The 25,599-nt window shown below is 41.8% G+C and overlaps 1 protein-coding gene across 4 annotated transcripts in view; it reads right to left on the reverse strand.

Annotated features, from left to right (window-relative positions):
• Positions 1-15,747: 15,747 nt before the first annotated feature.
• The window catches only part of SSBP2 (single stranded DNA binding protein 2), a 126,061-nt gene continuing 116,209 nt past the window's right edge, over positions 15,748-25,599 (reverse strand). For all 4 annotated transcript variants that reach the window (XM_066568750.1, XM_066568749.1, XM_066568748.1 and 1 more), the window contains 6 exons: positions 24,630-24,684; positions 23,021-23,091; positions 22,208-22,286; positions 21,060-21,088; positions 18,213-18,311; positions 15,748-15,895 (listed from right to left, as the gene is read on the reverse strand). In XM_066568750.1, the coding sequence (XP_066424847.1) occupies positions 15,866-15,895; positions 18,213-18,311; positions 21,060-21,088; positions 22,208-22,286; positions 23,021-23,091; positions 24,630-24,684 (363 nt within the window). In that variant the 3' untranslated portion in view covers positions 15,748-15,865. The remainder of the gene's footprint in view (positions 15,896-18,212; positions 18,312-21,059; positions 21,089-22,207; positions 22,287-23,020; positions 23,092-24,629; positions 24,685-25,599) is intronic.

Raw genomic sequence — 25,599 nt, forward strand, 5'->3', positions numbered from 1 at the left:
AGGGGAAAGGGAGCCCGGGCTGAGGGGAAAGGGGGCCCGGGGTGACGGGATGAGGGGAAGGCAGCCCGGGATGAGGGGAAAGGGAGCCCGGGCTGAGGGGAAATGGAGTCTGGGACGACAGGAAAAGGAGCCTGGGACGAGGTAGCCCGGGGTGAGGGGAAAGAGCCCGGGCTGAGGGGAAAGGGGGCCCGGGGTGACGGGATAAGGGGAAGGGAGCCCGGGCTGAGGGGAAAGGGAGCTCGGAGTGAGGGGAAAGAATCCGGGGTGAGGGGAAAGGGAGCCCGGGCTGAGGGGAAAGGGGGCCAGGGGTGAGGGGAAAGGGAGGCTGGGACCAGAGAAAAAGGAGCCTGGGACGAGGTAGCCCGGAGTGAGGGGAAAGAGCCCGGGGAGACGGGCAAGGCGTTGCCGGGATTAGGGAAAATGGATACTCGGTATGAGGGGAAAGGGAGCCCGGGTTGAGGGATTAAGGTGTACCTGGGATGAAGGAAAGACTGGGCTAGGGCTGAGGGGAAAGCAGGGCCCGGGGTGAGAAGAGAGGCCGTGTGAGGATGTGGGGCCAGGGGTGAGGTGCTGAGGGGAAGAGGGTGTCTGGGGCTGAGGGGATAGAGGTGGCAGGGGTGAGGGAAAAGGGATGAGAGTAAGGGGGTGTTGGGAATGAGAGGGTGGATGCCAGTGCTGAGGGGAATCATGGAAGGAAACTTAAAGCCTTCCCAGTGCCAGCTGTGCCATGTCAGGGACACCTCCCAGTGTCCCAGTGTCCAGCCTGGCCTTGGGCAGTGCCAGGGATGCAGGGGCAGCCCCAGCTGCTCTGGGCACCCTGTGCCAGGGCCTGCCCACCCTGCCAGGGAACAATTCCCAATATCCCCTCTTCACCTACTATCTCCGTTTGAAGCCATTCCCCCTTGTTCTGCCACTGCCTGCCCTGGTACAAAGTTTCACCATCTCTCTTTAGACCCTTTAGGTACTGCAGGGTGCTCTCAGGTCTCTCTGCAGCCTTCACCTCTCCAGGCTGAGCAGCTCCAGTGAAGGGGGTGCTGGTTGTGTCCAGGGCACCAGGGACTGCATGTTCCCTCTACTCCTGCCCCAGGACTCCTGAGGTCACCTCAGGGCCTGGCAGCAGCCACAGCTAGGTTTGGTCTGTCCACCGTCACTCAAATGCCTCAAAACTGGCTCATACTTTCATTTGTATTTCTCTTTTGGAGTCGTGCCCTCTCGTGCTGTCACCAACTTGACATCCCAGCAGATGCATCCAGGGCAGACATGCTCCCATTCCAAAGGCAGCAGAACCACTGGCACTTCCAGCATGGATGTTTGGATCCCCACCTCTGTGGCCACGGCCCTGGTCACGTATTCCTGCAGGAGTCAACAGCTTGAGAGCCCACAGAGAGCTCCTTCTCTTACCTCCTCCTCCTCACACGGCTGGTAAGGATAACTGCTGCCCCCGCACACTGTGGAAATACAAGCTCTGCTGAGGAAGAGCTTCTGAGCTGTCAGGAGGGTCAAGGTTTTACTTTTGCCATGGGTACAGTGTTATTCGTGCTGAAGGCTCAGCCATTTGGGATGCTCAGTGCCTGGGCTTGTCAGTGTTGGTGAGGCAGATGTTTTACTGCAGTGTAGCAGAGGGTATCAACTGTAAATGGTTTCCAGGAAAGAATGCAAGGCTTATATTTGACTCTTGTGCTGTGTGGTTTCACTGCAGCACCAGGACTGTTTTCTGTAGCCCTTCCTTACAACCTTTCCTCCTGGAAGTTACTGTTCCAGAGAGGGCTTCCCATGTTTCTCAGAAACATACATGCATGAGTTTACATCGTGAACACTTGTTCATTTAAACATTGTTAAAGATCCAGCTTTAACCTATAACAGCCAGGAAAATTTGAATTTTAACTGAGTTTCTCAGTGCAGTAGGGGTTCTTTTCCCACACGGTCTGTTACTGTCACTGCACTGCTATGGCACTATCTCTGTTTCTATGCACATACTCTTTTTATCAAGCAACACCATGGCTGTATCATCTCACTTGTTACACTTCAGAAGATACTGGCTCTGAAACTCAGCATGTTGTGCTATTCCCTACATTTATTTTCATTCTGTTGCTTAAAAAAAAATACTGGTCTTTCTCTCCTTCTCTGGCTTCTGTGAAGGGAAAAAACAGACTGTCATGGCAGTGAGACACCTTGGCCTTGCTATCTGAAGAGAGTATGTAAAAGGTTTGAACCCAGTTTCCTCAACTGCTCAATCCAGATGACAAAACCTCAAATTATCAGTTTCTCACACTGTGGATCCTAAATGCTAGAAGAAAAGGTCTGTTAACAGAACTCAACATTTTCCTATTAAAAAAACCCCAGTATATTACATTTTGCCTGCCTAGGCCAGTAATTTGTAAATTTGTTTTCAGGTTTACCTTGTCACGCTCAGGCATTCTCTAAGATAATGCTGCTTGTTGTTCTGTTGAACACAGTCCCAGTGATCAGGTGCCTGGCCTGCTACAGATCTCTTGTTTGCTGTGAGATGAGGGAGCTACAAAGCTGCTGGAGTCACAGGGGGGCACAGCAAAATCGAAATCTGCTCACGTGAACAACCTGCAGCGTTGGGGTGAGGGGAAAGAGGAGCAGCTGGAGCAAGGGAAAGCTGCTGTTTCAGAATCACACCTCTGGTGTGCACAAAGCTCTTGGCCTTCGAGATTCATTCAGGGGGTGTCCTGTGGGGAATAGGGATACAAATAAGCAGTGCCCGTGGCAGACACACCTGGGCAGTGCAGCCAGGGAACTCACACTCTAAAATGAGCTTTCTCAAATGATTCTCTGCTTTCACAAGCTGCATTTACTGTGCCCTCCAGCTACAGGAGATAGAAGCTAAAGGAGCGTAATGGACTGCAAAGGAACCACTGTAGCTGACTCCTGTAGTTCCTTACAGAGTCTCCATTGGACTAAAACAGTGTTTTACAGCTTCTGGTGCTCAGGTAATATCTGCCAAGTCTTACTGTTTGCCTCTCACTGCGGAAAAAGAGAAATTAAGCTGCTGGCACCAGTGTGGCAGTTTCATTTTGAAAGCAGGTAAAAGCATCAATTTCGTGTAGTGGTTTTGGTTTGTAAATTTGAGATTTTACTAATTTTGAGATTTCCTGGCTGAGGTACTAAAGACTGTGGTGGGTTTGGTGTTGGTTAACGATTAGTGTAGTTCACTAATAATGGTTTCCCACCTTCTGTGGCACAGCTAGAGCAGCACCTGTGGCATCATCAAGGTACTGTACCTAAGGCACCTTTGTGGAAGTGCCTTTTGTGCATCTTTTCCAGGTAATAAATGACAAGCTCAGTCTTAGATGTGAACATATGTGTGAAGTAAAGCCATTAGAGCTAGCAAGATGTGCTCCAAAATGCACAGTTTTGGGAACGTTTTAGATACAGATGTCAGCTACTGCAGTAAATCAGCTGCTGTACAGAGCTGTGCACTTCTGTAGACAGCATACTTCTACATTCCAGAAACAAATTTATTACTGCCTGAAGTTATAAATGTTTTTTGTATGCTTCTTTCATAACCCTAGTTATTTATGGAAAAAAGGTGTTTGGTTGTGGGGTTTTTTTGGGACACAGCTTGTGAAAATACAACTACTTCTTGTAAAATGAAACTTTATTCTAAAATGTATCCAAAATTGCAAGACACAAGCACCATTAAACAGATAAATAGACATATATTTATATACAGAGAGCATCAAAACACAAAACAATTGTTAATATAATTCTTATACCATTTTAATGAGTATCCATCAATAAAACTTTACAATTTAAAGGAGACTTTTCAGTTGCAAAACAGTTGTAAAATCATATGTATAAATTATGTTTACTACAATTCCAATAACAGAGGCAAAGTAAAATACAAAAATAATAATCAATACTGCAAATTCAAATACAAACCCCAAAAGTAATGCTGCACAGGTACGTATGTACACTGGATGAATTCATGCAGCCAGGCAGTGCAACAAATTAACTGCTGAGTTTAACTTATCACAAAATGGAAACCACCATGTCGAAAAACAGAAGAAAATATACTTTTGTAATAAATCATAGTGCATTTTGAAGTTAGACTTTATAAAATGATTGTTGAGTGATATACTTCTAATATTCCCCATGTGATCTGAGATCCCCCCAACTCCTTTTTTCACAAAATAAAATACAAATGACAAAAGCTAAAAACCCCACTGTAGAACAGAGTCTGATGTACTGGTACCATCTTGAACGCATTTGTTTTAATTCTCGGTATCAGACTTGTTTGCAAGTGTCCATGTCCACAGGGACACGAGTTTTTCCTTGCTACCAGGAATAAATCTTTCACGCTCCAATGCTATCTCCATAAACTGCATCTCATGCGATGCTTAGACTGCACTGGTTTGAAGAGACACAGCTGAGCCTTGAAAAAAGAACCCTTAAATCCCTATGAAGCACAGAGGGAGTAAATGGAGGATAGAGAGACCTCATTATTCCTGAAGCTCCTATCCCTAATTGCTTTAATTACATAAATAGAGATTAACATAAGAGGCTTTTATGGCTTGGGTGAAATTTCTGCTAATTTGCTGGGCAAGTGCGAAGCCCGTGTCTCTCCACAGAGCTTTGCCTTTCACAGTGCAGAGGGCTACAGACTCTTTTGGTTGGTGAAAGGAAGCCTCAGATTAACTATATAGAAAAATACCTCTGCAGTGAAAATGTGGTAAAGAAACAAAAACTCAAAACAGAACCTCTGGTAAACTGTGACTTCTTGTGTAACAAAAACATGGCTGTCACCTTTCAGGTCTGTGTTGGTTGGTATAGCATGAACACGTAGATAAAACTGGTTAAGTGTCAAAATTATATGAGATACAATTACACAGTCTGACACTTTTTTTCTTAAAATCTTAAGTGATAAGCACGCTCAGTGTTTTCACTAGGAAGTTACTGCTAAAATGCTACATTTCGTTGCTGAAAAGACATTTATAGCAGCCTGTAAACTACTGAAGAGTTGCTTCCTGCATCCTTTGTGCTTCCAAAACCCCCCTTTGAGCCATCACTAACTTCTGAGTTAATGGGAGTTTTGAGCAAAAAAGGGCGGAAAACCACCTGTATTGGGTAAATAATGTAGCAATTTACACAGCAGCTCTTCAGATCTTCCAACATGCAAGCACATGTAGAGAGAAGCTAAGAGACAGCATGCACTGCAGTGTTATGTCATTGTGCTTATGTCTGCTGAGGGCACTATGGCATTTTCACTCAGAAAAACAGAAATGTTAGCCCCAGAAGACTAAAAGAGCCAATATTAATGAAGCCATCAGCTACCGTTGCAGTAAAGAACACCCCAAAAGAGGGAGGAAGTTCATCTGCTCGTAGCGTATACATACTGAAGCTGAAGAGAATTACAAAGGCACAATACAAGCCTATATTTCTGGTAAATTATATATATTCATAAATTTCTGCTCATACCACCTCAAGATAGTGAATGGTACAATAATAACTGAAGGTACAAATGTTAATTGAAAGTGAAGCTCTACAAATAAAGGACTGTTGGAGAACATAGCTCGTTACTTGCTACATTTCTACTCTTCCCAGGTGGTGAGCTCGTCCACCTTTCCTCCACTGGCTGACAACAACATGGTGACCCAGTGAGAAAACTGGAGCACCGTCAGATGACAGAATGGCTTTGTGCATCTGAAAAGGTGTCAGTGAGTGGCTGCCACAACAATCTTCCCCACTGCTTTACCTTTGGCTCAGAATTCACAGAGAAACCAGGAACAGCAACTGGAATTTCATACCCATTTTCATGCAGAGCTGAGGCTGAGATAACCCATGAAAGTAGCATTTTGGTTAACTTCAGCACTCAAAAATATTGAACAGCAGAGCGGGAATTGTACCAGCTCATCATAAGAAACAAATCTCAATTTTTCTACTTGCAGCTACACAAGATCTGTATAATTTCCAACAGCAAATGACTCACAACTCAGGAAATAAAGTGAATGGATCAATACTGCTCCTGTTAAACTCATAAAAAGTGACACCCACTTTTGTGTGATGAGATTACAGGGCAGCTGTGGAGGTGACTGCTGTCCCAGCCCAGCTCTGAGAACGTGGACACCCAGTGAAGGTGGAAGGTGCAGCTACAACATTTGAGTTTTAGCCTGGAGCTGTTCCTCAGCTCGCCACAACAACTGGCACAACTGCTGTCAGGATTTCGTACCGCAGGTAATGGGGAAGGGAGTGAGGGGAATGAGAGGAGGTTACTCTGCTAACCCACAGTGACGCTGCCTGCACATCTGCTCTATCTGACACGGGATATTCCCTCATCTCCAAAACAGCACACCAAATGCCAACAAGTTTGTCGCACATTTCCCTCAAAAAACCTATCATAAACCGCCATTACTACATGTATTCTCAAAATCCTCAACCAGGACCACCTAGATTTATTCCTTAAAGCTCTCAGGAAAGGAATCTTTAGCCACACCTGGAAAGTATGAACATTAATACCTTAGTTACAAGGTCACAGCTGAATTTAAAAGCTGCATATGCTATTGCTGGTGTTGATTGATCTATGCAATGGTTTTACCCTGCCCTGCTTCCAAAGAAAATCAGTGCAGGTTACAAGGAAGCCCACTCTGAGTAATAAAGGTGAGGTTTCCTAGGCAGGGGTAATCCCTCTGGAAATGTTTCAACAATTTGCAAGTTCAAGCTACAGCTGTTCATTAAAATTGAAGTAAAAATAAAGAAAATAGCACTACAGGGCAGAAATCTCATGCTTGAGATTGAATTCAGAAAGTCACCTGTAAGACACTCGGATTCAGGTTCAAAGGAGCTGTATTATTCTTGCCCATTCCAAGCTCAAACAAATACAAGTTCGTGTAGAGGTGTGAGAAGCCAATTGTACACACTTGGATTCATCCCACCTAATTCCAGCTGTTCATCAGTGCTGAGGGCAAATGATGCCATAATGCAATCTTCCAGAGGCATCTCCACTCATGTCCCTCCTCTGGCTTACACAGGAGACCCGGGCTGTAATTTTTAGCCAGCTGAAATTAGGGCAGGATGAATCAGGCCACAGCATGGAGCGGAAACAAGTCTGATGTGGTGGCACAGTATCACCATGACAATCCAGTCTGTCACAGGCCTGTCTGAGGCTCCCAGCCAGACACGCTTTGGGTCAGTGACCCACACCAGCCGTGCCTTTGCAGCTCACAGTCTGGCAGGGAGCTCATCACACGCTCAACAGTGAGGCTTGAGTTCATGACGATCCCCCAAAGCAAGACCCGGAGCCGCCTGGGACTGCAGCCCTCCCAGGCAGCCCAGAGGCTGCCCTGCAGAGTTACACACAAGGTCTGGAGGGGTTTGCAGCCCGAGAGGTACTCATCCTAACACAACATGCACACATGCCCACGTATCCATGGTGCTGTGGGAGCTCTGCATCCCCACCCCTGGCTAGGGCATGGGCTGGCTCTTGGCAGGAGCTGTCGGTAATGAGGATGAAGCACACACGGAGGAGAAATACAGCGTTCTGAAACACACATTTGTGAGATCCCCAATAGTATCAATAGTAACGATTAAGGTCAGAGGCAGTATCAAGTTTTGCATGCACTTTCTACATTAGTATTTATATAGAGAAGTTTCATTCTTGCTGGTTTGCAAAATTACTGAGGTTTCCTTTACTTCCAGAGACTGGAATATTGAACATTAGTTTCAGTTATGATGTTGAAAGTCATTCTTTGTCTAAAATACACCTACAAATACTTGGGATTATGGGACAGGGATTGCCCTGTTGTTTCTCTGTAAAGGGCTGAAGTAACTGTAGAAATATTTTTTGATCTTAGAAATACAGGGAATTTATCTACAAATTGGACTGTAAGCATGAGGAACACTTACTGCAAGTTCTCAAAGTCTTACATGAAAGGGTGAAGGTGCAAAGTCATTAAGACTGCCTTAATTCTAAAGATTAGCCTACTCATTAAATTCAACTATCAATAGAAACACAGAATTTAAAGTAATCCAAGTAAGAATCCCCTTCAACTTTCCAAGCTTCTTCACTTTTCCCATCATTGCCTTTCAGACTAGACAGGACTTGAAATTCTGATGTCAGAAACCAGCAAAGAACACACAGACATTTTCAGGTCTTTGTTGTATATCATAAAATACTGTAAAAAAAGAATGCAGAGTCCCAGAATTCAGGTTATTTTTCTCTGTCAGTAACCAGACAGAGAGTTCAAATCTCCTTAAAACACCACCTCAGGTAAAGCCTGCCGGTGGGTGGGGATGAGGACACAATGCAGGGGCAGTGCTGTGCCTCTCATGTGCCCCTAGAGATGGGCTTCTGTCCTGGCACTGCTGCAGTTTGTGGGGAATAAAAAACACACCAGCTCACACATCTCTGTAAGGCAGCAGCCTGCCCAGGTGCTGTGCCTGGGGCACCCCTTTGCCAGGGGACACTGCGCAGCTGTGACACCTCTCAGGTGTGCAGGCACAGGCACCTGGGATGCTCCAAAACCTGCAGCTGCCCGCTCCAATCCAACCCCAAGCTCTCAGAAAAGGATATGAACTGGGTTGAATTCTCTTACATTACATTTAATATTTCTGTAAATGGCTTATAGATCTGCTGTTTGAAATAAATTCTGAAACCACTAAGCGTGCTTAACAGAGCTTCAACTCTATGTGGACAGTGAGTTCAGAGGACAGAACAAGGACTTTTGCAGTATATAATACACATGGCTGTACAGTCAAAGGCCACCTCTTGCTTCAAAACAAGAATTTACAGTAGCAAGCAGTGGTGGCAAGATTTCTTACACAAAACCTACAGGAATTTACAGGATATGCATGGACCACCGAGGTTATAACACCAGCAATAGACAACACAGAGTATCTTGTGCAATGTGAACAAAGTTGACAGTAGTTTACCAATGCTGTAAGTAATTCACATAAATATGCTAACCCACCAGCTAACAAAACTTCCTCCTCTTTCCACCAGAACCAGATGCGTGTACAGCAATCCATAAAAACAAAAGTGGTTTGGTTTTGTGGTTTTAGCCGAACATGCACAAAGCAGATGCACTCCAAGGGGATACTTGCAAAAAAAAAATCAAAAAACCCCCCTCAAAACTGGTGTCCAAGCACACACACAGCAATTGGATTCACGCTTCTCAAACAGCCATGACAGAGCCAAAGTTTACTGTATGGATGCTTTTTGTCCTGGAAAAATAGTAATATAAAAATTCACTTGATTTATAACTGACAGAAAACTCCAGCTTTACTCACACCACTCTTCCGTGTGTCTAATTCTAGCCCTAATTCATTCCAGCCCTACTTTGGGAACTTGTGTTCTCTTCCTTATCCATTAATGTAAATGCAAATCAAATCAAAACTACAACATAATCAGAAAAAATAAAAAAGGCTAGAAAAATGAAATTGAAAATAGCTTATACCTGCTTTTGGATGGTATGTTTATTGACAACAATTTAATAACACCACTTTGTTTTCCAACTAAACCACTGGGTGTGCTCTGTGTCTCTGTTACAGAGAACTTTAGTAAATTTCTACCTCAATTAAATATATCCTGTATTTGGGATTTTATTTTCATCCACTCTGCAAGACAAAAACGAGTTTTTCTTTGAAGCTGTTTTCTATCATTGTTAGGACCCGTCTCGTCTGATTTGTGAGTATGTGGGATGCTAACTGTCCTCATCTCGAGCAGTGAGAGCTCTCAGGATGCTGCACTGTCCTTATCTGGTGTTAAACTCAATATTCCTTTCTATTAATGAAATGAAGTCTCGCCAGCAGGGCTCTTGTTACAGGTAAGAACAACTTCCTGCATGCTTGTTGGGCAAAATGTTCTTATTTTTGTGCAAAGACCCGGCACAGTACATTTATAGGGGAAGTCCAAGTGAGAGAGAGTAAAACATGAAGATTAAAACCACACAAGTGAAGCCTAAAATATCCAGTTCATCCAGTTGACAATTTGACTCCTCAGGGGTCAGAGCAGTTGTTCCACAACAATACTTTTTCCCATCAAAAGCAGTTACTGATGATTTCAGTATCTCTGCAATAGCCCAAACCCCTAGACTGTACAGTCTGTTTCCTAGGCTATTGAGAACACATCACCTTTCAAAATCCCCATGTTTCATGCTGTTTCCCTATAAAAACCGATGCTAGAACTGCCAGAATTTTCTCTTAGCAAAATCCAGCCTCTTGTCTCAGCATTGTAAAATTGTGAAGGGATCCCCAGAACCTAACGGCAAGAAGAGTTGTGCAAGTTCTCAAGAGAACAGCGAGGTAGCGAACGAACACCTTGTTTCTGGTGGAAAACTGCCCACTCCTGAGCCACCTGGCCCTGGGAACAAGCCTGCTCGACCACTCGGTCACTGCTCTGGGACCACAGAACCCTGAATCATCCGCGGGACACACTGCAAACACTGACCGGGCAAATTAAACCACTCTTGGTGAATTAGGCTTTGTACGAGGTCACACAGTTCGGATGTCAAGCTGTACACTTTTGGGGATGTGGAAGGAGCTTTCAGCATGAAGTCCAGCTGTATTATTTAGTGCAACTAGGCAGCAAATCTCTTTTTATCTGATTTCCCCAAAACCATGTCTTTCAGCAAATATTTACAATGCTGAAGTGAAATAAAGAAAAAGAAGGTGATTTTCTTTTTGTCTATCCATTTCTTTTGTGCACAAAACTGAAATAGTGGCTAGAAAGTGACCATTTGAAATTATAACCGAAAACTGCATTTATTAAATTTGAAAACATGTACCCAAGAAAACCTTTATACATTTTTATGGCAAGTTTTCCTATTACATGAGAGGCTTTCTTACACATTTTAAGCTTAAATGAAGAACAGCAACCAAACAGAAGTTTGGACTAAAACTGCGAAGCTGTTGGCTGTGTGGAGGGAAACTATGGCTGCACAACTGAAAACAAGATGAAAGAACAAATTCACAGAAATATTTTATGTAATAGTGAACAAAGCTCTAATAAATTAAGAAACAGAAGAAAGCCAAATCTGCTCTGCATGTCAGTACTATAGATACATAAACATGCTCCTGCACTGCTAAGATCTGTGAAATAATGGCTGCTTAGGAAAGACTTAATTTGAGCTCTAGACTGTCCATGTTCAAGCATGGGTTTAGATTACAACAGTCCTACTTTTTTAATTTCCTGAAGGATACTACCTGTTCTTAGATCTGTTTAAAATTAACTATGTGCAGGCTCAATTTGAGATCAAGGTGAAGCTGTTGGCAGGATCAGAATTTTCATGTGCTGAGTAGATGATGTATTTACTTTTTCTAGATTTGGTACTGTAATTTGTTTCCAATATGTAGACACTATACAGGAGTGCACTCAAAGAAGTATTTTAAACTCTCTTTTCTCATTTTTCAGATTGAAACATCATTTTGGTAATTTCAACAGACCCTCTGTATTTTTCTCTATGTACTCAGTTTTTACATCTGCCAAATAATGTTACACCACAGGTAAGTTATATATTTGACCCAGACTAGGGTGAAATCCTACCCAAACAATGACCTTATGTGAATAGTTTCATCAAAGTTTCAGCAGAACTGGCACAAGCAGCAGTTTACAGAACTGTGCCAATATGTGAAAAGTAGAAAGAGCTGCATACAGCAAAATTTAAACCTAACTAATTTATTTCTGAATTTCTAGAGTTATTTTGAATCACTAAATCATGAATTGGATCCTCACTGTGAGATAACAGCGTTGAAGTAGTTTATAGGGGTTTATTTGAAAGATGTGCTTTGTCAGGATTCCCCTCCTTAAGGCCTGAGCAAACCCAAGTGTGTCTGACAGCACCCACAGCTCTATCACCACTTATGGTGAATTAAAGAAAAATAAATTTACCTGTACGTTTTACATCATTAAGGTATATTTTACATTCTTGAAAGGCAAATGGGCAGGGTGAAGTACTGAATAATCCAGTCCATACTTAGGCATGGCAACAACAGTGGATCAGAGCTGACTAGAAACAGGGGAAAACACTTAATAAATAACTGATACAGAAATAGGACCCTGTGTAACATGTATCAGCTGAAAAGTCATTTTTGAATGAAGTGATCAACACTAAATATTGTAACAGCTGGTCCCTCATTAAATCTAATTCCAAATCATTTGCACATGCAGTATTGCCACAGAACACAGGAAAATTCGATTGGTTTTAGGCAGTTCAAGAAGCTGTCCTTTGATGCATCCTTAAAGAAGCAAGCTTCTATTCACTTCTCCCCAAGTGGTTTTAAAATAAATGAGTAGCCTCCACATTTCTTATTGGGTATTCCTGTTGGAAGGGAAAGGAACAGCTGGATGTCCTGGGACATAGAACATTTAATCCTACACTATGGGGAACAGGCTGAAAGCAAAAGCCTGAAAGTTGTTACTGTCTCTGAATATCTGACATGTTGGGGGGCAAGGGCTCTGCAACCAGAAGGCTTCCAAATAAAAAATGGAATCTCTGGGGGTTGGAAGTGCAAGTTCCAAACTGCAGTTTTTCCTGATTCTCAGGTAGTTAAGAAAATAATGTAATCGCTACATGCAAATATCCAGGTATTTTGTTAATGCACACCAGGCCACATGCTTTACCTGTGATTCAGACAGGGAAACTTCTTCCTTGCCTCAATGCCTGCTCTTAGACATGGCAATAAATTCTGGGTGACGTGGACATCTGCATCTGAGCACTGCTTTCCATAGGTTTGAGCAGCAGGTAAGACCCTGGTTTCACTGTGAAGTTCACAGGTGAATCCAGTTTCAGCTGTTTTCTACGAAGCTGGAATATCTGCAAGAGTTCTCACAGCATAACAGATCCCTTACTCTCCATTTCTGCTACTCTAAGATTTAATCACTTCTGTTTTTAAGAAGGCTTACTTCAACTTTGCCTGAAATACCCATTTACAGAATCAGGTCCTATTTACTTCTATGCTAAAGAGCAAGATCTGTCTAAAAACCCAGTGTGAGAAGATCTACCCTGCACCACTTAAAATAAAATTCCTACCAGAGCTGGACAAGTTCTGACACTATCAACAGTGCTGTTGCATAAGGACAGAACCAAACAGCAGTTACATTGCTCCTGGTATCTGGAGCATAAAAAATGGAAGTGGGAGCAAAAACTGAGTGCTTGGGAATAGTGTTTCTTCCCATATTGATACTCCAGATACCATGAAAATCCTACAAGGATTTGTAAGCAAAGGAAAGAGAAATGAACAAGCAAAAAGCCCTGTGCTTATTAAGAAAGAAATAATCCAAAGGTATAATTTAGGATTTGAGTAATTAGCAAACAGGATTGTTTTCTAAAGGTTCAGCTGCAGAACCTGGCCTCTGGAGGAGCCTGGTAAGGCCTCGGACAAAGCATTAGTGGCACCAGCTGCTGCCCGTGGGGCTGTGCGGGTGTGAGAAATGCAGGACACAGTGAACCCATCATGTGCTGAAAGGACATTGTGCTCCCGTATCAAAGTGAGGATAACGTGTTTTAATATTGATATCCAATCTGTGTCAGCAGTTCCATGCACAGGTTTAAAGGTCAGACTTCCACCCTTCCAAGGTGCCCAACAGCTCACTGACCTGGGAATGGCCTTTGGCACTCGATGCACTGTTCCCATCTGCCTTAGTCCAGCAGCAGTGACACCATCTGGCTGAAACTGGGCCAGAAGGAGTCCCTGGGTCCCTGGAAGACGACCACAGATAATACAGGTGGCCAACCCAGGCTGCAAGGACACCTGGACTCTGGGTGTAATGTGGTGTTAGTGACAACAGCAAAGGGTCTGAAGAAATTACACCTGATTTTGTGTTTGTGACTTGAGCCAATAGCAGGGTCTTCCAGCATCTTTGGAGAACAGCAACAAAGTGTTTTCCAAAGAGATGCAAATGAATGTGACCTTCATAATCAATAAGAATACAGCCTACAAAACCATATAATGACTATCTAGGTCATGTTTACATCTAATCAAGGAGTTCTTACCAAAAAGTAATGCTAACAAAATCTTTGATACTTCAATGTCATTTTGATCCTCTGAGACTTTCATCTTTGAGTAACCCTAACAGGAGAGTAACATGTTAAATCTTTTTATTTCCATATATCATACACGTGTAATATATGGAAATAAAAATTGGTTAGGAGATTGTAGAATTCCTTACACATCCAGCTACCATCACAAGCCCATCAGATATGGGTGATATTCCTTTACCACAAGTTCATGAAAGAGAATCCCCTTGCACATGGATATACCACATCCCAGAACTGCTCCTGCTCTCCAAGTGGCTCCTCTGGATTAAAGTCCAGGGAGAGGAATTTGCTGTTTGTCTGTGGCACGAATTTCTGCTGAGCCACTTTGTGCCTGCATTGCTAATCATCAGCCTTTGTATCACTACAAACTGGAAACCTTTCTTTTCCTGGGGGAGCTGAAAATCATCAGGAACTAAGTAAAAGTACCATAATCTCGGTTTCAGAGCTCTGCCTGAAGAGAAATGGGAATGCTTCCAGAAGCGTTTCCTTTAGGCCTTTTTCTGCATTCTGGCCCCAGCTTTCATGTCTAACTGTATGTCCTCCTAAAAGGGCCCAGACCTTTGTTCCTTTCTGTTCATGGCAAAAGGTAACACCCTCACAACAAGGCTAGTAGTAGTCATAAAAAGTTTACTGTGGCATTTTGGCTCAAAGAAAAATAATAAAAAAAAAAGGCTGCTGACTGAAAAGTTTTGTGGGAATTAATTCTGGCAGATATGGCAGAAAACACACACCCAAGCAGGGTGACCTGATTTTCGAAATGGGCTTGGGAAATACTGTTTATAATTAGGAACACAGATTGCTCATATATGTTTGAGAATCACTGAAAATGGGAAACATAATTGTAGGTTGTTGGAAAATGTTTTGGTGATAAGGACTCTACTGTATTTCCACTAACTACCACCCCTACAGAAGACCATGCTAAACAGAAAACTCAGTTCCAAGGGCAGGAGAAGCCCTGACACTTTATTGCTAGATTCTATAGCAATTGGAGCTCACTTACAGTAACCTTATAGTACTCTATATAAACTGAGAAGCTTGTATCAAATTCAGGCTTCCATTTAAAATAGATATTGCAGATATTAGGCTTCAATTAAAGAAGAAAAATAACCTTCAGTGCTTTTTTTTTCTCTTAAAGGCAAAGTATCAAAAAAAATCCCCAAACCAGGTGGAAGTTATTAAATTTCTCCAAAAAGTTAAGATGAGCTTTCTTCTATTTCTTGAGACAGTACAATTTGTGATTCACAGGGTAGCTGGTATCAAACACAAGGTAATGAAAGCTCGTATAAGCAATTTTATTCCTATCCATAATGGCAGACACTAACAAAATCAAAAGAATTTATCCTTTGAGTTCAACTTAAAAAATAACTTATAAAGCAGTGATATATGCAACATAAAACAGTTCAGGATGGGAGAGGGAAAGCAAATTTTAATAATTAAAATGTAAACGTGAAAAAAAAAAAAAAAGAAATGGAATAAAAGTCCCTACTTCTGATTTCTACGTAAGATGTCATGTGATCCTATTTGACAGTGTCCTGGGGTCTGTGTGTGTGTGTGTGTGTTTGGGTGTCACACACACACACCCCACGCTGACCCACACATGTACACACACAGACAGGCGCTGGCAGCTCCACCTCGGGCACTTCTCTCATGCCACTCCTTACAGTTGTCTCAAGCATGTTTGGGACCCACTTTTCTTGACAAAACAGGGGAGATGGTAGGAGAAAAAAAAAAAAAAAACAGGTGGGTCTGATTGTGTCTGAGATCCTTTAGTTAAACTGTACACTGGGACGAATAATTTTCTTCTGCAGTAGCTCTCTGGAGAGGGCCAACTCACTGTGGTCTTCATGGCGACACTTGTGAACGGGTCACACGCTCATTGTCATGCTAGGGGAGTACTGGAAAAGAGGAATCCACAATTTAACAAACATTCTTCCCCCCACTCACAGGTGTCCATAGGTAGCAATGGGTTCAGAGCTCCTTGAGCTCCCTCCTGAATCTGTGCTGCAGCCTCTCTTGGGGCTGCAGTTCAGTTTGTGTCCCAGAACTTCTGCTGTGCTTCTGTCATGCCAGAATACAGCCACTGCTGACAAAGGCAATGCCCCTGAGGGCTGTTCTGGTGTTACCTGGGTGCTGTGATGAACTAATACCTCACTGAGGCTTTCTATTCCCCTCCCTGCCCACTGCTGGCTACTGGGGAATTTTCCTGGGCAGGTGCCTAGTCTGAAATAGACTGGCTGCATTCGTGGCTAGCTGAACCACACAAGATTTTGGGGAGTTTTTGATTACTTTAGGGGAAGAAAGGAACAAAGATATGTATGACTGTGATTCAGTTAGGGTTTTGGTCTGTATTATTTTGTGTTAGCAATTTTAGGGGGGCGAGCTGAATCACCAGTGGTCATTTTCCTTTATGTGAACCAAAAATCCAATCGCCACATCACACGATTGTAGTGACACAAACTGAACTGCAGCCTTTACCCAAGCTACAGCTACCCTCAGGTTAGCAGTGCTTCATTAAAGTAATCAATGGGACACCACAGTGCCTAGAAGAAATGCACATCCATACACCCAATTTGCTTTTAAATTAAAAACTGTGGACTGCAAAACCAGCTAATTTGGTCTAACATCCTCTAAAGTAGAGGAAAATGTTAAAATGCAAGATTAGCAGTTTGAAAATTGACAGAAGGAAAAGGAAAGATAAATTTGCCTGTGCAAAACCACATGTGCCCTACATATCCTGCCAAGTCTTCAGTTACAAGCTGGCCATTTCCAAGTGTCCAAGCACATAGAAAGAGTATTTTAGATGGGTCTTCCCTACCATGTAAATTACAGAGGTCTGACTACCAGCTCTGAGGCTTAAAGCAAAGCACCTGCTCAAGGAATCTCCTGTATCTGAGCCAAAGTATCTGGGGAATCACTTTGGGAAAGGAATCAAAACATGGTCTCAAGTTGTTTAGGACTTTCAACTTGTTATTAAGTCCTGCATTGCTATTTACCCCTAACCAAAATTCCTGGTGAACTGAACAGCAAATCTCCCGGAGAAAGGACTCTGTGGTAACACCTATTCTGAGCAGCCAAGTGGCAAAACATGGATCAGAAAGCAAAGCAGCCCCCAGGATGAGAGAGGAGCCCATGTTAGAGAGCCTGCAGTGCCTGGGAGCAGACAGGGCCGCCCCTGGCACGTGGCACTCCTGCCTTGCAGGCACACATCTCAACAAAACCGTGAGAGATCCGAGTCCCTGGCTCTTGCAGGCAGCACAAAAACACCCAGAACCCAGGGAGTGCCTGAGAGCAGTGATTTTCTCCAGAGTAGCACTGATGTCCTCCTGTTCCCACGGCCCTGTTTCAGTGACCCTGGCTGCTCTCAGCACAGCAGAGCGTGCCAGACTGGGAGCCAAGGGCTGCAAGGAGCAGGGACCACGTTTCATGGAGCCTCTGTGCTTTCTGCCATTCTGGCAGATATTAAACACTGCTCTTCTTAGGTTGTGTATGACAGTTTTCTTCAACACTCCACACAACCTGAATGTGTGCCCACCAACAGCTAACTGGCAGAAACTCTTCCTTTTCACTAGCTGAAAAAGAAAACCTCCCAAAACCCCTGAAAATCAGATTCCCAGGAAATTTTCCATGGAACTCGACTATGCTGAGATCTAACAGAAGCTGTTTACTGAGCAGCAGGTCACCACTGTCACAGCTAATGAGGTTACACTCCTATTTAGGGACCTAGAGGTGGATTTACAAACCCAGCTTCAGGCACAGGAGCATGACAATACCACAGTCTTGCTCTGTAAAATGTTTACACCACATTTTGCTGCTTTGAGCATTCCATATATTAAAAAAAAACGTAATTTTCCCCAGAATGAACACTAGTGGAACCTCTGCCTTTTATGGGTGTAACAGCACACTGCAACATGGAATCTATTGGTGCTTTCATCACATACTTCAGTGTAAACCCTGCTTTTTCACTGACCTCGTGGCCCAAAGAGTTTCTGCAGTGAATCTATGCCTCCCACCTATTCCAGTTTCAGCTCTCTTTTGCACAGCATTTTTTATTCAAATCAATGCTGTACTTTCAGAAACTATTAAAATACATGCAAGACACAGTGCTGCACTACAAGCACACTACAAAACTTGTAAAGTTTCTTTTTCTAAACAAAAGGCCACAGATACATGTTCACCTTTGCAATCCAACAAGCCAGGTAATGGAATACTTACACTCTCGCTCTGAAAAGGGTTTAGGAAGTTTCCACCCATCTCACTGTCATCCCTGGGAGTTCCAGGCTGGTTGCTCATGCTCATATTACTGGGAGAGTTCTGTTAAAAAAGATTACAAAATACAGATTCAGTGCCGCTTCAGGCTCATTTCCAGCCTCACCAGGTGAGCCCAGGGCATGCTCCACACAGAACTTGGTGCACTCAGGTGCACTGAAGCCTCTCAAGGATGAGAAATCAGCCCCAGCAGGTTTCTGCATGATTCAGTCACTAATTTTAGTCTGTTAAGTAATGTTCTCTTCCCTGTAGCAAGGATTATTTACCTGTGCCTCATTTTCAGGCTATAACCAGCATCTGCTCCTGCTGAAGTCAAGAAGAGCTGTAAAAGGCTGCAGCAGGGATATAAGGACGTTCTGTCACCACATTAAATCAGTTGGTTGAATGCAGCCACGTCTGTGAGCCCTGACATGTGTGAGTTATGGGTATGTACTTCAAGATAGACAAAAGATGTACTTAAAGGCAGGATGGATCAGGTCTGCACAGACCTTTGCAGACTGAGGGCTGCTCATCATGGTCACAATTCACTGAAATAGTAACAATCTAAAGCCTTGCAAAAATTAATTGTTACTCTTTTCCTTACAGAAGTGCACAGAGACCTCTGCAACTTCAGAAGCAGCATGGGTGAAACAAGGTTAATTGCCACAGAAATGATTGTGCATCAACAGCTCACAGGTGGTTATTGTACACACTGCCATCAGTCAGGTGCTCTTACAAAGCTGCTCTGCACCCTGCCACGCCTGGATCATGGGCAATCCTCTTTCCATCACTGCTACACCTCCTACTCAGAAGACTCATAATGGAAAAAGAGTAGTCAGGGAAAAGGAGCAGTGAAACCATGGACCTCATAATGAAATCCTTACATCTATCACAGTTCTTTCCTTGGCTTTTTTTTTTTTTTGTAATTCAGAAAAATGGAATGCAATATAAATATAAATACCAAACCAATTAGATACATGACCTACAAGCAGAAATTTTTCAACAGCATCTGAAATGCACCTCAGAGTGCTGGGTGAAAAGCTCTGCCTTAGCCCTTCTGCTTTCTTCAGTCTAATTCACTACTTCCACAACTGTGATCCTCAGACCCCTGGACAACACGTCCATCAAAGACAGCTGAAGGCTAACGAGGTTATTGACATCAGTAACAATAACAACATTGACACCAATTGACACCAGTTAATCAAGCCTGCTCTCCAGTGGAGCCAGCACACCAGATATCCAGGGACCCACAGCTCGGAGAAGGCTGCACCCACTGCCTGGCTCTGCACTGCTGCTGTGCCCTGAGCAGCACCAACTCAGAGCCTGAGTTACACAGGAGGGCGGGCTGCACAATCTCAGCACTCCCACTGGCCTCGACATCCAAGAATGTACAGACCTTGCCACATTTATTTTACATGATGCTCCTGCACTTTTGCTTCTTCCTGGGGGATTTCCCCCTATTTCATGCTGCTCTGTGTAGAACTAAGCTTTGGCATTAAGCCATTGCTGCAGCACTCCAGCCCCAAAGGGCCAAATTCCTGAAAAAATCCCATTTTAGTGCTTTTGTGGCCACTTGGGGTCCAGCACTATAGCTCCAACTGGGATTTTCCAAAGCAAGGGTGCCCCTGGTGCCTGCACAAATTCCATGGGCATTGCAATAAATGCAGGTTGGTAATTTTTATTTAACATGCATAATTTCAGTTCATTTACTGCCCTTGTCTGAGCTTACTTCATAAAAAAACTTTCTGTTCTGCCATTCAGCTAATTTAGTTAAAATCTTCTCTAGAAAGCTATGCATTCTGTGACCTGTACTGATTCTGCCAGGACTGGATCCATTTTCTATGGAAAGCTGTTTTACAGGCAAAATTAACAGCATCTTTCTTTTACTTATTAAGAAACCACATAGATCAACAGTTATTGCCGTGAGTTATTCATGCAGGCTAACATATTATGAGACTTTTAGGTAAATTGTTTAGGATGCAACCTTTCAGAGCTGCTGATACCTGTACCAGCACATACTGACCAGCTAAAAGTGGAATACAGGCTTTAAAAATTATCCCATGGGAATGGAAATGTTTTGGATTTTTTCCCTTAAGAAAATGCTGCAGTTTGCAGTAAGATAGTGAAGAAAAACCACAGACTTTGATAAAAATGTGCTGTATGCTGTTTATCTCACAGGAGGGTTTTATTGAATCCCTCACTGCACAGCCCAGCACAGCGCAGCTGAGGCAATGTTGTCTTTCCCATCCATCACTTTACATCATGAAGAGTCTGAAAATGTTATAAAATGTAAAAACACAGGGTCCTCTTTATTTATACCCCTTTACCAATACTACATCAGCTCATTAATTCCTAAGTTAATGGTGATCACATCCATAGAAGTTTTATTTTTACAGAAGCAACATATTCAAGTATTATTTTTGTAGATGCAAAATCCCTGCAGATTAAACTCACATCCTTCTCCAGCTATTTAATGATTGTGGCATCAAAACAGTGCTTCTTATTTGGAAATTTATCCTGAGGATTAAGATATTAACATTACCTTAGAGAGGTGACAAACCCAATCATGCAACACCCTAAGGAGATTGGCCCAAATTTACCTTTGACTAGAACTGATTATTAGAACTGGTTTCATTTATTTTAAGAGCACCAAAGACTATGACATGATCAGTCAGATTATGAACTGGAGGTAATTATATATAATATAGATATGATATAATAAATGTGTATACAAAAAGATACATAATGGAGATAAAGGAAATGAGTTTAGAGTGAAACACTCTAAAAATTCTAGATATTCAATTAGATACTCACTTTGGAAATACTGTCCATGTCTCCTGAGCCTGAAATTAAAACAGACAATTGCTCAGTTAATTTTGAGCTGAAGCTAATCCAATAATATTTTTTTTTCATCGAAAATGCATAGTGGAACATCAACATTTTAAAAAATAACCAACTTAGTAAAAGTTTACATTTGGTACAGAATAATCCTCTCAATCAGTCTGAGGCTCCATCAACTGTTGCTGCACTACATGCACTGAGTATCTCTTAAAGAAAACAGATCATCCTGATGAGCAGAGAAAGAAAACCAAATAAAATTAAATATAGTGAATGCAAGACGATTGAAAACTGAGGGCTTTTTTCACATGCTGTAGCCCTCACCTCAAGTAAAGCAGAGAATAAGGGAAATGCAATTTTAGGATGGATGAACGAAGAAAAGGGCTTTTTTTAGCAGCAAAAGATATGTATTTTCAGGGAAGACAAATTCTGGAAGAGTACTGAGTACAAAACTAGAAGAGATCACAGCAAAACCATCAGAAATGGAGCTGTGGGAGAAGACTGAAACAGCTCCTTCGTACAGCCAGGCAAACTAGGGCTGAGAAGGAACAGGATTTCTCTCTCCAAAAACTCCAGATACATAGATGTTATCAGGAGTTATTTTGTCATGGCCCAAAAGGATAAACTATGTGCTAGGTACATGTAAAATCCTCCCATAACTTGCAAATGACTTTTTCATTTTAGCTGAGAAGAAGAAATTCTCAGCATGCAGAAAGCAATAGAAAAAGGTGTGGCTGCCTCTCACACAGTTTTTCATTGACTTGAATGCAATGTGCATCATTAGTAGTTAAACCAAATACCCATTTTAGGATTGTAATGGGTAGAGAAAGGCTGCAAAAGTGTCCCTATATAAAGTAATCCAAAATGTCAGGGTCGTGTTTCCTAAAACAAAAAAAGTAATTCTCTTTAGGAGACAGAGGCCTATGCTGAAATGTTATTTTTCACAAGTCTGCTCACTGAGCTTCAATGACTTCTTTTTTCATTGCCACAGCCTCTTCAAATCATTCCCTTCATCTCACTGATGTCCACAGAATTTTTTCCATACGTTTTATCAAAGAACTCCAAGAATTGTTCCCAGGGAACAGCAGGGGCACTGGGAATTCAGCATTTACTGTTACTGTTACCTAATGATCCGTTCATATGGTGCGAGTCCATTCCACCCAGTCCGCTCATGGGTCCATCTGAGCCTGGCCCCAGTGGAAACTACAAAAGGAGCAGGCATTAAAAACTCAACAATTATTTATCACACAACCTAATAAAGAGAACGCATTGCTCAGGAGAAGGAGGAAAAAAAATAAGGACAAATCCTCAGCCCTGAATGAGAAGAGACTCTCAAGTCCCATTCAGACCTTCATGAGAAGATGTCTTGTGAAGACTGGAAACCAGCATTTTTGGGGTCAATTTCATGATTTTTGGAGACTGTCATCTCTGTAGGCTGGAATCCAACAGAGTAATAATTCATTATTTACTTCAGTTTTGGTTTTGTATGGCTTTTCAGACTGCTGCTGGCAACTCAGCCCCATCCCCACTGGAGTTATAGGGAACTATTATAACTCCCTAAAATCCATCAGTGATTAATTAACAGCTTTCAAACCCCACCAGACCTATCCTAAGTTGTAAAAGCTCCTCATCACCTTCACAACTTGAGCAGCTTCTATCCAATTACATAATTAACCTTAAATTTAGCTCTTCACACATTTAAAAGATACTACCATTATAGCCAAACAATCTGCAATTTACTGCATAATGACTTAGCATATCTACATATATTTACTTTTAAGTTCTACTGGCAGGTTTTTTTTCCCAGAGGCCCATAACTGAAGAGCCACCCATAAAAAAGGAAAGCTTAGCAATAATGATAGCTGCTGGAAACACAGTGTTTGGATAAACAAAAGGCTGCGCTACTCAAAGAAAGATGTAAGAAAATTCATATTTACATTAGGTCTGTTGGGCCCAGGTGGCACAGCATTCATTAAAGTGTACATGTTGTCTCCAGAGTTGGTTGAATCTGTAATAAGAGATTATTTTAAGTGCTAAAATACACTTTTCAATAAAATTACTCACCTCATACATTTCCTGTCATTTTGTTCATATTATTACTGTGCCTCAATGCTATACACAGTGGCAATATAATGGCAGATTTTATTCTCTTTCTATCCACTGCTGCCACACAACAGGGCTATGAAAAGAAATAATTGCCATGGTCCCCAAGTGACTACTTCTGGGCTCTAGCTTTATGCATGACTGTTAAAAGGTTTATAAATCACCAAGAATCTGTAACTATTAAATTCCTAAAATCCTGTTTCCTGGAGTTCTAAATTTCTTCACTCATCTTCAATATTATTCAAAGAACGGGAGTTTGTTTCTTATCAGTACTTCCTGCAATTTGTTTTCCATCTGTAATAAATGATAAAAAGCTTCTCCTTACACAGAGCGAGAGTTACAGTTTTTTACTCTCATCCCTGTCAAGGCCATATGAATTTGAATATATCCAAGTCTTCAGTGGAACACTGTGCAAAGATCCTTCCCTCCTGAGGGAGGCTTTAGCTGATCTACCTTCACGGTACAGCCTGGTGCAATGCTTGCAGGAAAAACCCAAACTGACAAAAAACTGAAAGGAGAACGACCTGACAAAAGTCTGTATACATCCCTAAGGGGACAGTGTGATTTAAAAAAAAATATTGGCAACTCTGGAAAATCAGTGTCTGCACGGAGAATAAGAAGAGCTCAGCACTCTGCACCCAGACCCTCCAGAAGCCCATTCCACACCCAATGATATTCTATGTACAACAGGAAGATAAATCAAGGATTTTGTCTACTAATCAATATTTCCTAGATGATTTTCTAAGCATTAATCCAAGCTAATAATTCCATTATATACAGAGCACTACACATCACAAGAACAGTCAAAGATGCTGTCTGAGGAAAAGGGGAAACAGAAAGGTTTTTAGCCTGAAGTGAAATCAGCCTATTAAGTTATTTTTAATATTCAGTGAGGCAGGCAAAAAGTTCTTTGTCCACCAGAATCTTGTGCAACACACATCCCTGGCTGTCCCCAGGTGCTGGGAAAAAGCCTGTCTGCTGTCCTGGCTCATGCCAGAACACACAGGGATGGTTGGGCTGTGGAATCTTTGAGCTGCTGGTCTCAGAGGTGAGTAAATACCTTGGCAAAACTCACAGGTAGCCAGTTTCTAAGTGTTTTCATGCTTCGGAAAACAGAAATTCAAAATATCTTTACTTTAGGTTGCCTTTTTTTGTTTGTTCGTTTTTTTGGAAGGGTTTTATTTGTTTTGGTTTTGATTTTTATTTTTATATATTTAAATCCCTAGAATTGTATTCAATGAAGTAATATACTGGTGCAGTTAAGTTTTTATGGCCAGTTAGGAAAATTCCCTACCCTCCTCTGCTGGAGAGGTTAGCAAGTAGGGAAAAAAACCTGATGCAGAAAATATAGCTCCAATAATTTTGTTATCTGATTATTAAAAAAAAAAAGTGTACTTCCTAAAATCTCTTATAATTCTGTTATTTCCAAGTATATTTCAGTACCTGCAGGACTAGGCATGATGGGTGTTCCTGGTGGCCCTCCACCTCCTGGAGGACCCTGGGGAAAGTAAAAACTGTCAGTTAGCATGAATTAAAAGGTTAGAGAAAACCTAAAAGAGACACACACAAATAACCCACATCAAGGAATGTGTATTTTTTAATGTTTTGGTTATTTCCATGTCACAAATCTGATCAAGACTAAGAAACAAAAATGCTCTGGCTGTTAAAACAAATAAATATTGACCTTCTCTAATAACACATGCACAACTGCTAGAAATAATTATTGTTTCCACTGCCATATGGATACTACTGTACTTTACCTCTTTTGTTCTAATTTAAAAGAGCAGATACTCTGTTCAGACAGGGATATCTTTTCAGTGGCAGTGATTACAAAGGTCTGGGTGTTCTGTCTGCCTACAGGATACCTGTCCATGTATCTTTTACTTATAAACTTTTATCCACAGATTTATATCCACATTTTATCCAAACCTATATGACTCCCTAGGCATCACAGGCTCTCCATATACCTGTGTACTAAGCCCCCTTACTTGATTTTTTTAAGGGCTCTCTCTGCATATTTTTAAACATCAGATAAAAAGATGTAGGAACAACTAACTGACCATTTATGAGAAAAGTTACTTGTCCTCATTAACTTTTTAATCTCATTTGAAATTTGCTTTTACTTCCATTGTTTGTGTTTTTTCCTCTCTCAGAATTTCTTGGTTTCAACTATTTTCACTCTTAGAATATAATATTATTAATGTATAAAAAGTACATATTTATGTATACATATACATAATATGTATATATATGTATATTTATACATACATAATATATGTATATGTATATTTATACATACATAATATATCTATTTGTAGATATTATATATGCTTCTATATTAATAGGTAAGTTTTCATATCCGTATATATTAATAAATTATATATAGATTAATCTTATTAAGTTCTCAAAGCAA

This window comes from Molothrus aeneus, chromosome Z (assembly GCF_037042795.1).
Source record: "Molothrus aeneus isolate 106 chromosome Z, BPBGC_Maene_1.0, whole genome shotgun sequence".
In the NCBI taxonomy this organism is placed as follows: domain Eukaryota; kingdom Metazoa; phylum Chordata; class Aves; order Passeriformes; family Icteridae; genus Molothrus; species Molothrus aeneus.